An 18,213-nucleotide genomic window follows, 5' to 3' on the forward strand; every position below is an offset into this window, starting at 1 on the left:
TCTATTTTACTCTAAATGGATCTTGAATTTACTAAATGAATGCCATGGTGTGTTCAGGAAGACTTTAAAATATCAATTGAAACTCTAAACTCTTTACAAATTTGTTTTCTAATGTCATTAATCATTGAACAATGAAGTCATACAAATATATAATTTCAAAACTACTTCCTACTTGACTTTTCAGATCTGAAGGTTAGGTCTATCTGAATTATCTCTGGTTTACCTTAACACTGACAAGAAAAAAAGCAAACTTGTTTTAAAGTCTTTCCCTTTATAAATTTAAATGTAGTTTATTTGCTTTCTGTTTCTTTTTCTGTTAGTCCAGATAAAATGACATCCCCAATAATGAGTTAAATTACCAAGAGCCAAAATGTTGCTCCGCACTTCCCCTGTGACACTAATTGGACCAGTGGAGGCTAGTTAGCATTGCTTGCTAACCTTCCCTTCCGTAGTGGCAGTGCATACTGGGGTCTCCAGCCATCAGTGACCCATAGCATAGTAAATTAGTAAAGAAAATAGCTGGCTGGTCCTTCGAGATCAAAATGTAATTTTCTTGAGTGTTCTATTTAAATGGCAGAATAATTAGATTACATGAATCAATAGAGTGCCATAAGCAGAGGCAAAATGCATTGATACACATTAAAAACACAGCTTATAGCTGTACCACCCTGAGCACACCCATCCCGTCTGATCTCAGAAGCAAAGGAGGGTCAGTCCCGCTTAGTATTTGGATGGGAGACCGCCTGGGAACACCAGGTACTGTAAGCTTGGGGTGGCTGTAGAGCAGGTCATCTGCTAATTGGAGAGTTTATGGTTTGATCCTTGGCTGCTCCAGTCTTTGACAAAATACTAACTCCAACTTGGTCTTTGATGCTTCTGTCATAGAGTGAATGTTATATTGAAAGCACTTAAGCATAGAAAAATGCTGACGTGAGTGACGCAAGTTGTATAAAGTGTATTGAGTGCTCCAGCAGAGTAGAAAAGCACTATGTAAGAATCCATTTACCGTTCAAAACCCAAACATTTCAACCAAGAGCTAAAACTTTAAGTTCTATACATATACGTTATGCAGTAAATGCAGCAAAGGGGGAAAATGTAACACATCGTCTTTGGATCATGTCTGCACAAAACCTCATTGCATCCTGGCTTATAGTTGTTGATATAGCTCAATGTGGACCAAAGTGGTGGGTTGACTGAAATTTATACTGAATAAGAAAAGCATAATTATAGAAACGGTCACAGTGGGTGTCAAGACACAGGAACAATGGTGCTGTTGTTGCTTTGCATGATTCCTGCTTGTAATTGGTATGGATGCAGCTGAAAAACCGGCCTGTCACACAGAAATGTGGGATTTGTTCAGCGTCACCGAGCGCTGTCAGTTTGTTCCTCTGATGTTCTCCGTGTGGCGTCGACAGCTCGGCTCAGCGCAGGGGTGGGAAACTGTTAATGAGCGAGATGCCGGCCCACTAACAACACACATAAAGTGTGTGTCTGTGTGCGTATTAAACAGCGAGAGAGGAGTTCATATCGCAGTTGTGTGTGTTTTCTAAGATTAGAAACTGCTGCTTAAGTGTCAGTATATGTGTGTGTACATGTGTGTGCTTTAAGCTTCTTTTCTTGGTAGAAAGTCAGCTGGGATTGGAGCATTTCTTCCTAATTGCCTAAAGATTTCTCTGCTCTTGCATCAACTTCTGGCTTAGTGATTCATTTCCAGTCTCAAGGATTTTTTTTGGACTTTGCCATGTTTCAAAGTCCTTAACTTCCTTTTTTTTTGTATTCCAGAGGTGGACTGTGACTGTGGCTTGGAGTGGATGGGCCCCTGTGTTCTCCCAGCCAATAATCCATCCCTCCATCTTACCGTCAGCCGGAGGAAAGATCTGATGACAGGACTGCAGAGAGTGGAGAGAAAAGACCCCCTGCTATGGCCAGTGGTACATATTGAATTTACTGTACTTTCTGAAGATAGGCCAACTTTGTTAGGCCATGTTTTTCTTCTGTGTGTGTGTGTGTGTTTTTTCCTTTTTTTGCAAGAAAGGAGAGAAAAAACTTTGCCAGGATTCTGTTGGGAAAGTTTCCCAGAGATAGCATAAATCCACGTGGAAGACAGTCCTCCTTGTTGAAGCCTTTTCTCCACATTTGTATGCCTGATCTGTCAGTTACAGGGGATTGAAAGTATCAAAATAACTTCCTCTGACCATTTCTGAGTTCATCTTCTGTGACAGCAATACTCGGCTGTTTGACATATTTTGTCCCCGGTTGTGCTCTGCAGTCTCCTTTTGTTATCGTGAATGGATCTATTTTCTACAGCAGAATTTATCACAGGAGCCTTCAGGAACTCCTGCAGCTAAAACTTTGCTAAGTTAACACTCAAAGTGTGCCGGCTGATTCTGAAAGACTCGTTATAAAACACTTGTGAGCTTGGCTTAATACTTCGCTTTCTGTACAAGACAGTCACACTGGTAGCTTATTGAAAAGCAATATCGAATTTTGTAATACGAGCCATCCCCACACTTTTTAAAACCCTTTCCCAGAAAATATTACCTTCTCATTTAATGCAGTTTCATCCTGTATTGCATTCAATGTGTTTTGCTTGTCTCTGCTACAACAGCTGATGGTGTAGGCAACCTGGGTGCTGAGCAGAACCACATTAGTGTTCCTGTCGCTGATCATGGAGCCTGGGCCACGGCCATGAACAACCTGGGCATCATGCCCATGGGCATCAGCGGGCAGCAGCTGGTTTCAGGTACCTTCTACTCTCAACTTTACAAAATTTATTTCACTGGAAACCATCGATGGTTAATTATATTGAATATTTTTGTTGTATGCAAACTTTGTATTTGACTTAAGGATCAATGAAAGGATTACACCCTAGCAATTATCATCATCTTTATTACCCTTTATCCAGCCCATCATCATCATATATATATATATCCCAAGCTGATCCCAAGGATGGATATGAAGGTTGATTTAGGAATATTTTAAAGGGCTGGTTCTGTTTATTCAGAATCATATCCTTACCCTACAAACTTCCACTCTACATTGTCCAACTTGTGTTACTGAGGTTTCACCAATGAATTTTTTTGTCACACTGGTGATTGATTCTGTTCTGACACCCAGGTTCACAACATTTTCTGAACTGTTTAGATTACCAATAATTAAAAGTTCTTGGCTCATTTGTCTCATTCATTCAAAACAATTACTTCAAGTACAATCATGGAAATAAGGAAGCATGTTCTCATTTTAGCAGAATTTTAGCAGTGCAGCTCAGTGTTTTAACCCTATCACCTCTTATGTGAGAAAAAAACAACAGGTGGCCTGTTAACTAGCAGCACGTTCATGTTACGAAAACCTCGAGGATGGAGTTAAGTGGATTTTTTAAAAAGAGAGTAATTATATAAACACCTGTGAAATATCAGAAGTCGTCGTATTCGCTCTGTAAATATCATGGATATGTGACAGATGTTAAGTAAGGTGAATAAACTTATATGCTGCTCGATCATTTCTGGATCCAGGCCCTGTTTGTCCAATGAATGCATTGGTTTGTATTTGATTGTCTCAGTTTCAGAAGCTCTCAGCAACCATAAATCTGTGGATATGTATATTACAGGTCTTCATGTAGAAGGTACAAGGGCTGTATTGCTTCAGTTATTACCACTTAATGTTACCTAAAGAGACTCTCAAATTCTCCAGATGGAAATAAAATCACTCACCACACGAGGTAATGTTATGGTCCCACCACTTCCACCAGCACTAAAAAGGCTTGAGTCTGTAAGCCAGATAACAGCCTGTTATCTGGGCCCTGAGAAACAGACTGAACAGTGAGAAAAATTGGAGAAGTGAGTTTTGCATATCTGGTGCTGACTGGAAACAACATGAAAGTCAGGTTGATGTGAGGCAGTGGAAAAGAATCAATATGTTTTGATTAATGAGCAAAATCAAAAAGAGTTGAGAGAGTTGTTCTCTGGATACATCAAAATTACTGACCATGCCTTTCCATCACTAAACATTTACTAAACATTTCTTTAGTAAATCCCACGTTCTCCTGTGCTTAGAGAAAGTTTTGCACTCATACAAGCTGTTAGTACATCCTGTCCTTGCCGTGTTATTTCTTGGTAAAAGTAAAAACCTAGGTGTATCATTGGACTTTTTTTATTCAAGCCTGCATGTCCTGTGTTTGATTGTAACCTGGGACTCAGAAATATCACTGAATCCGTGTGAATCAGTCCAAAACAAGAAAAACAGGGTGTGCACAAATGTGCACCATAGTTGGCTACAGAGGGGGACACGGGATGGGAACCATGTGAGGATTGTTGGAAGACCTGTGGCTCAGCGATGGAACTGGTTACTTGATAGGGAGAAAAGCAACCTGAAACGAATTTAGTCATTATTATTTATTTATTCTGGATGAAGCAGTTAGTCGGACCTGACCTGAACACATGTGCAAACATCTATCTTTTTTTGGTTTGTTTTGTTTTGACTAAATCAATGATGCATACATTTAGCATGAGGACACAATGACATTGAGAACGATGTCATATAATAACCTGCTACCCCAACAAACCCACCGAGCATGTCAGAACGATAGGATGTTTTTCTAGTATTTCATCCTTTGTGAAATTCTCTTTCACTTGCTTTAAAAAAAAATTTTGGCTTTTATTTAATCTGAAGAAATTTTTGGAAAATACTTGTATTTAATTCTGTTTCAGTAACAAATCTAAAACTTAAATGTAACTTCCTGACTGCTTTTATCACTTCTCAGCCAACACTAAATGTACCAGCCAGCACTGCTCTGCAGCCTTTCTTTGCTCTCCTATTACAGTTTTTTACAGACGCTAGGACACATTTCTCAATACTTAGGTCACGTTTGCAAAACTCCTCACACAGTGAGCACAACAGAAGTCTATGTAGGCTAAACTGAGGACCAGTTATCATTGTTTTGGCACAAAATGCATTCAATGACTACATCTCTCAAATTTCATGAATCATCTTCTCACTCAGACACAACAACTGCCAAAAATCTTTGTACGTACAGGACATTTTGCATGTGCTTACATACTGTTTTCAAAACTGTTAAACTCATGGTCAAAACAATAACACAATGCAAAACTTGAAAAGACAGCAAAATCCAACAGCAATATTTTATTGAAACATATTTCCAATCTAAAAATGCAGTTTAACCAGCCACAGCTGATTCTCATTGTAGATGAACATCTACACAGATGTTACTCCTTCAATTTCATTACAAAAGGAGACAACTGCTGAATAGGTTTTTTTGTGATGTAAACATGGACCCAGCCAGAAATGGAGTGGAATAGCATTACTATTGTATGTGTATCAGTGGATGGTGTGTATACAAATTCTTGTATTTTGGGATTACTTAGTGCAAAAAAATAAAAATACATAAACAAATATTAATGAATTCTGCATGATGTCTGATTCATTCCAGTAACATATATTGAAATTATAAACAGAGATGTGTCCTTGTTTTACACAAGAAAACACTGTGTAATGCTACATGTTGTTAGTGTTTTTTAGGTCATTGTTTTGTGGGTGACAAAGTGTGTTTGTCGGCTGTCAACCTTTGCTAGTGTTCTGGAAGAATGAGTTTATTTGAGACCTGAATGAAGTGTTTTGGTAGTTGTAGTGCATTTTGAATGTGAAATGAACTGCTTTGCCAAGCTGACGGTCAGTTAGGAGGATTGTGTGAAGAGTTTTGCAAAAGTGACCTAAGTATTGAGAAATGTGTCCTAGCGTCTGTAAAAAACTGTAATTATCCCCCAACAGATTCTTCCTGTGAATCTTTGGAGCGTTCCTGGACCACAAAGCAGATATTAATCATTATGAACGCTGGACATTTTCTTATAATCTGTGTGTTGTTATAAGAACAGAGTGCTTCTTGCATCAGCAGGCAGAAATTTTCCAGATATATCAAACTGTGACACTTTGCTAAAGAGGGCAGGGCTGGAAAAAGCATTCGTCTCAATATAAACTGAAACATCTGGACATAATAAATACTGCTGTTTTGTTCTCTCCTTTTTTTCTTCTTTTTTCATATGTAAACCATATACCTCAAAAAGTGCCCGGCGGACTATGAAGTGTAACCAGAGAAATATATGCAAGGCCACAACTAAAAACTGAGCTTTCTGTGTCCCTCAGCAGGGTGTACAGTGTGGCTGTGCTCCAGACTAACCGCTCTCACTTGTTATTTCAACTAAAACTACACTAAGTTCTGTGTCTAGCTGCTCTGTTTCGTTTTCTCTTTCTCTGGGCTTAATTTCACCTCAGGATCTATTTACGAAATTGTCTTTCTGAGACGTGGGGATTTGTCTGAGCTTTATGGTCGCATGTGTGTTACCATGTAAGAGCTGTCGTTGTATAAGTGCTGCATTGTGGGGCTTTAATATGTGAGCACGTGGGGAGATTTGTTGAGTTGTTGTTTGTGTGTGTGTGTTAAGTCCAGAATAATTGAATGCATGGATTTAACTGAGTGAAGCCACAATGAGGAGAGAGGAGCTGTTGTAGGGAGGGACAAACAGCATCGTAGCAACCAAATTCCTGTGGATCCGAGTGGAAATATTAAAATGATGACATGCTCTTTCACTCTGATGATGTGATGAGACTACACCTCTGGCAACATCTGCAGCTCTCTTCCCTTGTTAAACTACAGGGAGGGAGGGAACGTTTAGGTAATGAAAGGCGGACAGAAAAAAAAGACGGATGAGTGGATCAGATATGTGTCTTTTGAAGGGTCATACCACAGAAACATGTGTTTCTGCTTTCATACGTTTCTAGGAGGTGCTGATAGTATTCAGAGACTTTATTTAAAGTAATAAAATAGTATGTGTGTGTGGATCTGAGTTTACTTTGTGTTTTATTGTGAAGTTTAGTTCCTCATGTGGCTCCCCTTTGTTCTTTTCCCCACCCACATCTCTGCCTCATTTCAGTTCATCTTGTGCCCTTTTATCTCTCTTTGGTGTGTATGTTTCATCTGTGTTCTCTCAGTCTGCTTTGGTGATTTCTTGATAGTAGTTTGGATTTTTGCAGGTTGTTTGTTTGACCCTATATAAAAAGACCACTGCAGGACAAAGCACGCGGAGCCTGTGACATCACATAAGTGGACCTGATGAATTTAGAGAAGACTTAAAGATTGCTGGGCCCAGTGCAGCTGGTGGGCGAACCAAATTTCCTGCTGTGTATTTGAGCAGCTTAAACCAAGAATTATTTATAAATTAGTTTGGACTTAACTTGAGTTACAGTTACAGTGAGAATCAACAGAAGCAATGCCTGAAACAAAAGTAAATGACCATTGATGCTGCATCATTTCACATTTTGTGTTATCTGTACAAAATAAACAGAATCCTGTAAGAACCTGATGCCCTCTCGTCGTCTCGTCTCCTTATACGCCCACAGTGTCACAATGCAACATTAAGCAAAAGGTGCAAAGGCCAATCTTCAAGACTAAAAATAAAGCAGGTAAACTTTCCTAACTGCAGCTTCTGTCGTTCTGTGTTATAAGAAGCAAACTTTAATGTTAATCCTGCTAACCCTAGCTATTGCACAGATGTAATGCAGTTAAAAAAGTCCAGAATCTAAAAAGTATATATATTTAAGTTTATTACAAGTACCAACACTTTGAACTAATATGCAGAGTCATTTGTTATGATATTGTAAAGTATTGGAAACATGTGTGAAACCTGGACCCATTTGTTAAGGGCTAAAAACGAGGCCATGTAGGTCAGAGCTCCAGTGTGATTTGTGTTAAGATTACAATTAGGATACATTTAAATGCTCACTTTTCATTGTATGGGTGTGTCGTGACTGATGAGCTCTCACCTTGATGTTAATCACAGCCAGATGTTTCGCAGCACGGTCAATGCTACGCGTTTCTGTCAGTGGTTCCAGTGTATAGTACTAAATAAGCACAGTTAAAGGCACGATCACTGTTTTTCTACTGTCAGAGCCTGTCTTTTTACTTCATGGCTGTGTGTGTGTGTGTGTGTGTGTGTGTGTGTGTGTGTGTGTGTGTGTGTGTGTGTGTGTGTGTGTGTGTGTGTGTGTGTGTGTGTGTGTTTTTCTTCCTTATATTCCTTCCTCTGTTTCTGAGTCTGGCAGTCGCAGCAGAGCTCTCAGCCAGAGAAATGAACCTGGCTTGAATCACTTTGGCTCCTGGAGGAAAAGCTATGAACAAAACCAGCCTTTTGTGATTATGATGAATGTGTGGCAAGGAGATGTGTAATTTACCTGTCGAGGGTATCGCAGATGCCGTTTTAATGAGTTTTCCTAAGACCTGAAGAATCTCTGAATGCATCTTGGCTCTATGTGGTCAGATTAATGGAGGATTATCTCTCAAGTGTTTTTTTTTTTCTTTTTATAAGCCTCAAGATGTGTAATAAAGAGTACATGAAGCATTTTTCTCTTTGCTAAACAAAATGTGTTTTACCCTGCAGCACTCGGTGTGATCTAATGCTGAGTACAAATTAGTATATGTCTGGAATTATTAGCATTGTGCTGACCAAAGATTACCAGCATAAAGGCCATTTTTCTCCAAGAAATGCTTTTATGAGGCTTTTATGTGGAGGGTTTATCTAATAATCAATCAAATGTATTATTTATTGAAGGATGTGAAGCACCAGGCCACATCACTCCCTTTGTGCAAATCTCAGCTTGAGCTCAGCAGCGTGGGGACTGACAAAATCTAAGGAGTAGTATTCATCTTCTGGAATGCTCTCCAAAACTGTCCTCATCCTTCCAAAGTCTGAATCTTTGTCAGTTCCATATGTAACACACCCATCCTCATGAATATCTGCTGCAGGCTGATGGCCCTATAACAAGATATTTCAACCTGCATTTGGGAGACAGACACTCTCTCTACTTTTAAGATTAGGTGTAAAACTTTCCTTTTTGCTCCCTACTACAGCTCCTCTCTCCACACTGTGTATTTCATCCCGTCTTCCTCCCCTCACCCCCAACTGGTCATGGCAGACGGGCGCCCCTCTCTGAGCCTGGTTCTTATCTTGACTGTTGTTGTGATTTGGTGCTATATACATTTTTTTAATTGAAATTCATCAAAAGACCTTTATCTACTTGTGAATGGAAAGAAAAACAATCTAAAACAAATGAATAAGAGCATCACTTACCTTATCTGAGAGGCACAAAATATTTGATGAATATATATCATCTAACATTTTAGCATCTAATCAATCCTCTGTCATCTTGGTCATTTGGAGGCAGAAGTGACGAGCCGGTGGAGTGTAAAGTTATCGGCTAACACTTGCAAACTGAAGTAGTTGCCTTCATGTATGGTATAGATGCAAAGAGGCAGATATGTAATAAATAGTGTTGACTAACATACAAATGAGTTGGCTACTGTAAGGAAGGACAAAAATGGAGACGCTTCATTGCTGCCCTAACTTATGAAAATGACTTGTCAAAAGCATAACTTTTGGCTGGGTGCAATTAACCACAGGTAAGCTCTCAACTAGCAGAGGTGAAGCCTCTGCTAGCACCTGGGTATGGTCACCTGGCATCCATCTCTTGGGAGTGAGATGCTTTTAGAACCGGACTCATTTCAGCAACCACAGGTTTTGGCACATTTGTTTTAAGGGATTTGCAATGCCTATTTTCTACAGTTGACAGGCTAACAAACCCTCCTGTGTCAGTGGCAGCTGAACTTCATTCGACCATGGCCTGCAATGACTTTGCCAAATTCTTCACAGAAAAAATCCAAGAAATTAGACAAGCAATTGGTACATCAACAGCAGATCCAGGATATGTACTGTGTCCACCAAAAAACTGTTTAAACACCATGAAACAGTTTCAACCTATTAACAGCAAAGACCTGGAGGACATCTTAGGTAAACTGAACTCCTCCTCCTGCTGTTTAGATGTCCTGCCAACAAGTTTTTTCAAAAAGGTCTCAAAGACTTTAGAGTCAGACCTGTTACAGATCGTCAACTTTTCTTTATTATCAGGTGTGTTTCCAGAATCACTAAAAACTGCTGTAATCAAACCTATACTGAAAAAGGACAATCTTGACAAGACACAAATGAACAACTACAGGCCGATCTCAAATCTCCCGTTTTTAAGTAAGATCATTGAAAAAGCAGTTTCTCAACAGCTCAGTTACTTCTTAAAACAGAATAATTGCTACGATGCCTTCCAGTCAGGTTTTAGACAGAACCACAGCACTGAAACTGCTCTGACCAAAGTGTTAAATGACATATGTCTGAATACAGACAGTGGAAAAATGTCAGTCCTAGTTTTACTGGATCTCAGTGCAGCATTTGATACAGTTGACCACAACATATTACTCAAACGACTGGAGAACTGGACAGGTCTTTCAGGAACTGTACTAAACTGGTTCAAAACATACTTAGAAAACAGGAAATACTTTGTATCAATAGGTAACTTCACATCTGAGCAGACAAGTATCACATGTGGAGTTCCCCAAGGTTCCATCTTGGGACCCCTTCTGTTTAACATCTACATGCTCCCATTGGCACAGATTATAAACAACAACAAAATAAACTATCACAGCTATGCAGATGACACACAAATATATATCACAATGTCACCAGGAGACCGAGGCCCTGTGCAGGCTCTTGGTAAATGCATTGAGGAAATCAATGACTGGTTGTGCCACAATTTTCTCCAGCTAAACAAAAACAAAACTGAGGTAATAGTCTTTGGCGCCAAAGAAAAACGATTACAGGTCACCAGAGAACTTCAATCTATACATCTAAAAACCACAAACCAGGCGAGAAATTTGGGTGTAGTGATGGATGCAGACCTAAACTTAGAAAAACACATTAAGACAATAACAAAGTCAGCTTACTATCACCTCAAGAATATTTCAAGGATAAAAGATCTGATGTCTCAACAGGACCTGGAAAAACTAGTCCATGCATTCATCTTTAGTAGGCTTGATTACTGTAACAGCATCTTTACAGGTCTACCTAAAAAATCAGTCAGACAACTACAGCTCATTCAGAACTCTGCTGCTCGAGTCCTCACTAAGACCAAAAAAGTGGACCACATCAGTCCAGCTCTGAGGTCTTTACACTGGCTGCCTGTCCGTCAGAGGATAGACTTTAAAGTTCTGGTGCTGGCCTATAAAGCTCTAAATGGTTTAGGACCAAAATACATCAATGACCTCCTGACCCAGTATGAACCTTCCAGATCCCTCAGGTCATCTGGATCCGGTCTTTTATCAGTTCCCAGAGTCAGAACCAGACACGGAGAAGCTGCATTCAGCTTTTATGCTCCTTATATCTGGAACAAACTCCCAGAAAGCCTCAGATCAGCTGAAACACTCAGTTTATTTAAATCCAGGTTGAAGACTCACCTATTCTCAGCTGCATTTGAATAAAGCACCAAATCCACACTTTTAAGCTTAAATTTCAAAACTTACATTTAACTACTGATTTTATCTACTGTTCTGATTTTATCTGTTTTGATTTTATATACTGTTTTGTTTGTTTGTTTGTTTGTTAATTAGTTAGTTAGTTTTTTTGCTTGTTTTAATAAATTTTAAATCATGCTTTTTATTTGTTCTTGTTTCTAATGTCTCTGTAAAGCACTTTGAATCACCTTGTTGTTGAATTGTGCTATACAAATAAACTTGCCTTGCCTTGCCTTGCCTTGCCTATGAGGAAAGAAATGTGAGCAGTTTGAGAATACCATTGGTAATTTTATATTTTTCCCTTTATCCCAAGCTAACTGAAGCGCCTCACTTCCTGTGCTTCCTGTGAGCTGCTGATTGTTTCCAACGAAGGCTTGCAGTGTGCTGAATGTTCAGACCGGCAGGAGTAAAAGCCTTCGCACTAAATCACTGGTGCATTCTATCAATCCTCTGTACAAAGCAGGAAAAAAAGAAACGTTTATTTTTTATTGAATTTCTGTAAGGGACGTTTGTCCTTTCCGAGTGTGACAGCTTCCCTCGCCTGTAATCTGAATCACTTTATTTTCTGTGGTGTTGTGGCTGTGTGGGCAGCGGTGGGGTGGTGGGGGTGATTTTCTGCTGACGGTTTGTTCCTCCCGCTCCCTTGTTATTGCAGTGTTGAAGATAGGAACATGCAATGCTGCTCCGCCCTCCTCCAACCTGCCTGTTCTATTTTCACCCAGACAGCTGAAGCATTGCTCCTGTCGCCTCTGTCCTCTCACTGTTTATCTTCCCCCTTCTTCCTCACTTTCTCTTTGTCCTAGAGAACAGAGATTTTCTTCTTCCCTCTCTCTCTCCTCTCCTCCCTTGCGCTTTTCCCATTAGTACACTCGAGATGATATTTTCTTGTCCTTTTCCAAGGATCCAGTCCCCAGTTTTTCTTTTATCTCTTATCTAGGGAGTGATGGTTTATACTTCCTTTTTCTTTTTTAACTAATTTCCTTTTCTCTTCTGCATATGCGGTTGATGTTGTATATACGAGCTCTTGTTATGACCACTAATCGGGTTTTAACGGTAACAACCTTCCAGCCATCTAAGTCCCAGAGTCCTAATGAATTCAACAATAGTCAAAGGAGCTTGGAAAGAAAGCAACAGTCACACATGACCTGGATAACTAAGAACCTACACAGAAACCTCAACAATAACAGTTTTATTGGTTCTTCAACAGGATTTAAAAATGTTAAAGTGCAATTATAACCCAATAATGCTTTTGTTTTCTCCTCTCACAAAAATGGGTTATTGTCCGATTTAGCTCACTTTCCTCTATAAATATGCCCTGTTTCTCTATAAATAAACCATCCACTGGTTTAATAACGGCCCTTAAATATACCAACTCTTGGTACTGAATAAACCATTCCCCTGAATAGTTTGGCGGTGCCAATGATGGTAACTATGAGCGTTTGAAAAGGGAATTTATTCATGTGGAAACTCCAGTTCAGGACCAACTTGTGAGGCAATCACTGAGGTGTAAGTGAAGCATTGCAAATGTACAACAGCGGCATCACAATACCCATATATTCATAATAATAACAGTGATATTTAAAAATAAAGCACAACAATATGAAGTCAAATGTGTCTTCTTCACACATTTAGACTTTTCAATATTTTCCTATTTAGACCTTGGATGGTCTAAATTACAGTGTCACTGTCAATTACAGTGACAGAGAATTTCCTCTGGGGAGGATTGCTAACAAAAGTTGCTGAAATGTGTCTTTCACAGCCACAAATGTAAACGTTGTGATGATGCTAGAACAAGTCACTGAATTTAACCTCTGCTCACCGTGAATGTCTTTACAAAACATTACATCATTCCATTCATTGGATAGATGTTATATCTCTCACCAACCAGCACACACACCATCCCTAGAGACATGGCGCTAGCATGACTGAAATCAGACTATATCATTCTTTACGTACTGGAAAAGAAAGTATGAAAAATTATGGTTTTTGTTGTGTAATCTGTTGTTATTCTGTCATGCAGATTCTCTGTGTATCCAGAGATTCGACCCTGGGCTGGGACTCATTGCACCCATAAACCCCATGATAGCAGGAATCAGCCTGGTCCCCCCTCCACCCGTTCCCCCCGACATGCCCGTCATCAAGGAGATCATCCACTGCAAGAGCTGCACTCTCTTCCCTCAGAACCCTAGTAAGACTGTACTTTAATGTAGAACCGATAAACTTTACTTGAAAACTTTTAGGGGTGTGACTTTTGCAGTAAAGGTAGACAGCAAAATCAGGCTAGTAAAAGTAAACTGATTAGCTCAAAGGTACAGTCAGTAATGTTTATATACTTATTTAATAGAAAAAAGTCCAGAAGTTGTCTCCTTCAACAAAGAAGCAAAAATGTGAAAGAGGCAATGCAACAAGCATTTTTGAATTCTCTTCCTCCTCATCTCAAGCTCCATCTTTTATATAATGATAATAATGAGCTGGCTAAACAACAACAGCTGTTTATAACACTTTGCCAGCTAATGTTACACTCGAGTGTCCAAAGAAATGACGCTTTCCTCTCATAAACAGTTTGATTACATTCTCAGACCATATGAGAGTTTATTCGCTACATGTCCAAGTCCAATAACGTTAGCTCGACTTCAAAGAAAGTTTCACTAATGCCGACTGACAGCAGTTAACACTGTCAAAAACAGCAGAGCTTACCAACAGAAAAGTTTCGGATATCCTCAACAACTCACCTCAGTATCACTGTATCCAGAAAAATATGCATTGACACGTATTGACAGCTGAGGTAAACAGCAGGCTGAGAGCGTACACTAAACAACAGATGAAAGGCAACAAGAGTTGTTTGTCCTACAGCAGCCAACATAGTTAGAATTATGTAGCAGAATTTGAAGTGGTTAAAAAACTGAATTCAGTTGACTGCAGTCTGCTCATATCTAGTGGTGAGACTTTACAGGCTGTAACTTAGGTAATTAGCATAAATGTGAGATGGAATCTATTTTAATATTAGATGTTATTATTTAAATGTTGTTGTTTTTTTTTTCTTTTTAATTGCTCAAACTTGACATAAAAGTCAATACTTTTCCTCTTTAAACTGCAGTGTAGCAGGAGAGCTGTGGATGATATGGCCATATAATCATGTAACCGGTCCTTTTATTGTGCCTCAGACCTTCCTCCTCCCTCGACACGGGAGCGCCCTCCCGGCTGTAAGACAGTATTTGTGGGGGGTTTGCCAGAGAACGCCACAGAGGAAATCATCAGGGAAGTGTTTGACCAATGTGGGGAGATCACCGCCATCCGAAAGAGCAAGAAGAACTTCTGCCACATCCGCTTCAGTGAGGAGTTCATGGTAGACAAGGCTATTTACCTGTCAGGTGAGCACTTTTCTTGGGAAATACAATGCCTCAAGTTTGCAGTTCGGATATTGTTTTCATTTGTTTGTCTTGGTTTGTTTTTTTGTTGTTGTTGTTGTTTTGATTTTTACAAAGCGGGCCATATTGGGATAAAAAGGTAGTTGGCTAGTTATCTGTTAATGCTAGCTTTGGCTGAGTAGCTTGGTTTGCTTGGTGTATCCATAGTTTGGAGTGAAAGGCTAATGAAATGCTAGCTAAAAACAATTGTGTTTTTAATAAAATGTACTCAGAATAACAGCAGATCTGCTGGTGTGTGTTTTAGTACAGCTGCATGCTAAACAAGATGATGTAGCACCTAGCTATCATTATCTATTAAGTTGACCGCTCTCTTGTTATGCATAACTTTCAGCTTTATTATCATTTTTCATTGCTTAGTTATATAAAATTCACCTTCAGGTAGTTGTCATAAAGAAGAAAAGTAGTATAGACACCACAATTGATTTTGTGGATTGTTTCTACTTCTACTGTTAAACTAGATATTATAAGAGAGGGTGAGAAGAGCTTATTTTTAGGCCCAGTCTAAGGTGGATATTTAAGGAACTGTATTTTTCATAATTCTTCATCATCTTCATGTTTCACCCTAATGATTTTCTGCCTGGCAGATCAAATCTAATGACATGCCTCTACCTGTTGTAGAAAATGCCTAAATATAATGGTGTTACCTTCTCCTCTTCAGGGTATCGGATGCGTATCGGATCCAGCACTGATAAAAAGGACTCTGGGAAGATCCATGTAGACTTTGCCCAGGCCAGAGATGACCTTTATGAGTGGGAGTGTAAACAGCGCTTACTGGCCAGAGAGGAAAGACACCGCCGCAAGATCCACGAAGACAGACTGCGGCCACCATCTCCCCCTCCGATTGTGCACTACTCTGAACACGAGGTAGCACTGTTAGCAGACAGACTAAAAGGTGAGCACTGGCAACGAGTTTGCAGAGAAAGTGTCATTAGCTTTGCATTGAGAAAGTAATTTCCATCACTATACGACAAGTTTACTGTGCCACAAACTTAGCAGATCAACTGATCTCATTGCTAACTCATATCAGGTGATGAGTCAGCTCTTGATGCTTCTAAAGGGCAAATCTCACACACATGCACACAGAAAAACAACCCCTGCTCCTCCTTTAAAGGCTGTATCCAAATTAATTTTGGTGTGCTGGCAAGGGCAGGAACCCAAAGACTGCAGAGGCCAGCACAACCATGAGCTTGATCACTAATGTGACAGGGTTGGACCGAATCTGTTCAAGGTTTTTGTGGTTTGGGTCAGGTGGTCTCTGATGTGTTTCAAAGCGGATTTGTAGGTCACAGATAACAACGCTTTTAATTTGATTGGCAACACATCTGTTGCTGTGTGTGTGCGTGTGTGTATAATCTCCTGCTTAGGTCACTTGCTGTGATACCCAATAACATGCATGAATTAATTGTCCAGGAAGCTGCACAATTATTGATATTCTTCATCCCCCCGTTTGTAGCCACTGATAAACAACTGTGTTTGATGGCAACAGTATAATGCAGGCAAACAGTGCGCAAACACAGGGGAAACACTCAAAGACTGTCCAAGAAGCCATGTTTGCATCAGCCTGTATAGGGATTTCTTGTTTTACAGCAGTGTTTTGTGTGTTGTTGTAAAAACTGCAGTTATTACTCAGCAGTTCTCAGAGAGCTCTGGAGTGACATAAGAAATAGGTTTTGTGACAACAGAGTATCAGATATTTTTTTAAAGGGAGAGAAATAAAAGCAACTGGAGAAGTGGGATTTTAGTTATTAGATTTTCAAGTGTTTATCAAAGATGTCTGCACAGACTGTGAGCTCTCCGCATTCAGTCATCAGTACAAACACTGTGAACAATAAAGGAGACAAACACGATTGAGATGGAGCAAGAACTGCTAAATAAAAGCCTTACCAGAGTTCTCAACAGTGCAAAATAAAACAAAACAGTTGCGCTTTTTTTATGTGTCTTTACCTTTCTCATTAACTTCAGTGGCTTCCTGCTTATTTCTTCTTTTCATGCTTCTAGCAGCTATAATCCAGTAAGATATGCATTATTAAGTAAGCCATTGTAGGATTCTGGAATTCGTTTACAGATTTAATCGAGTCATAAATACATCGTTTTAGGCCCTGTGTTTCCTCTGGAAAGGAAGAAAGAAGATGACTTCTCTGACTTCTTGTACAGCAAAAAACACAACCTCTTATAATTGTCAGACTCTAAGCTGTTTTTTTATGGCAGCAGCAACACAATATGAAGCTTGGAGCTAAATACTGATGTTGATGTTTAACAAACATACTTTGGATGCTAACATTATCTAAAGCAGCGGTCCCCAACCTTTTTTGCGCCACGGACCGATTTATGCCCGACATTATTTTCACGGACGGCCTTTAAGGTGTCGCGGATAAATACAACAAAATAAAACTAGTACCGGTACCAAAAAAAGAAGGTTTATTCATAACACACGTGAAAAGACCCAGGAAAACCGAGTTAACGATAAAAACGATAACAAAATAACGCTGAAAACCGATAAAAACCCTGAAAACCATACATTTCACACCTGAGCCTCAACTCTCACGGCCCGGTACCAAACGACTCGCGGACCGGTACCGGTCCGAGGCCCGGGGGTTGGGGACCGCTGATCTAAAGTACCTGTGATGCTGCAGTATTTGTCTTTTTTTCCAAGTTGTATAATAAGATATCCATCAGTTCATTTTGCCGACCATTTCAAAGTCGCAGGATCCTCCCAGCTGTCATAGATGAAGTGTGTGTGTCTATGTGTGCGCTGGGGACTGGAGTAGAAGTCAGATGATCACCAAATTTATCACAGACATAAAGATACTTGGATTGAGCCATGCTGTTAGCATTACTTGATAAAAAAAAAACTGGACTAGCTTGAACATACAGTACACAACACCTGGTTACAATGAATGCAAATGTGCTTTCCTGGTCTTACCACTCTCACAGGAAGTTGGTGGACATTTCACTTGTAGCATGTGGCTAATGTTGAGAAAAGGTCCATTTTCATCCAAAATTTGATTTTTTTTTTCTAAGTCATTGGGGGGGAAAGTGACACCAAAGAACAAAGGTAAAATGCAAGTATAAAAATGTGTGACTGTAGGTAAATTGTGGGTAAGATGAAGTAAAGCTAGCAGCAACAAACAGAAAGATAGATTACTATATAAAACAAGAAATAACCAAAGCAACAATCCAAAAACCTTTGACACATGCTCTGTTATCTTTCCTCAACTGGCAAACCCTGCGTGTTGAAGAATCACACTGAGTGCATACCCAGTGTGGTACAATGTAATGAGAAGGGTTTCTGACCATATATATATAATATCCTTCCATCCATCCATCCGTCTTATCACGCTTATCCAGGGCCGGGTCACAGGGGCAGCAACCTAAGCAGAGAAG

The 18,213-nt window shown here is 39.7% G+C and overlaps 1 protein-coding gene across 3 annotated transcripts in view; it reads left to right on the forward strand.

The window, feature by feature from the left end:
• Positions 1 to 18,213, forward strand: part of enox1 (ecto-NOX disulfide-thiol exchanger 1) — a 147,592-nt gene that overhangs the window by 84,449 nt on the left and 44,930 nt on the right. For all 3 annotated transcript variants that reach the window (XM_086265888.1, XM_086265886.1, XM_086265887.1), the window contains exons 3-7: positions 1,783 to 1,931; positions 2,609 to 2,743; positions 13,422 to 13,589; positions 14,566 to 14,772; positions 15,488 to 15,721. In XM_086265888.1, coding sequence (XP_086122014.1) covers positions 1,922 to 1,931; positions 2,609 to 2,743; positions 13,422 to 13,589; positions 14,566 to 14,772; positions 15,488 to 15,721 — 754 coding nt within the window. In that variant the 5' untranslated portion in view covers positions 1,783 to 1,921. The remainder of the gene's footprint in view (positions 1 to 1,782; positions 1,932 to 2,608; positions 2,744 to 13,421; positions 13,590 to 14,565; positions 14,773 to 15,487; positions 15,722 to 18,213) is intronic.

The sequence above is a fragment of the Aulonocara sp. 'chitande type north' Nkhata Bay genome, linkage group LG16 (assembly GCF_057382095.1).
Source record: "Aulonocara sp. 'chitande type north' Nkhata Bay isolate Kocher_YH1m ecotype deep benthic linkage group LG16, A_spYH_male_GT1.1, whole genome shotgun sequence".
NCBI classification, from domain to species: Eukaryota; Metazoa; Chordata; class Actinopteri; order Cichliformes; family Cichlidae; genus Aulonocara; species Aulonocara sp. 'chitande type north' Nkhata Bay.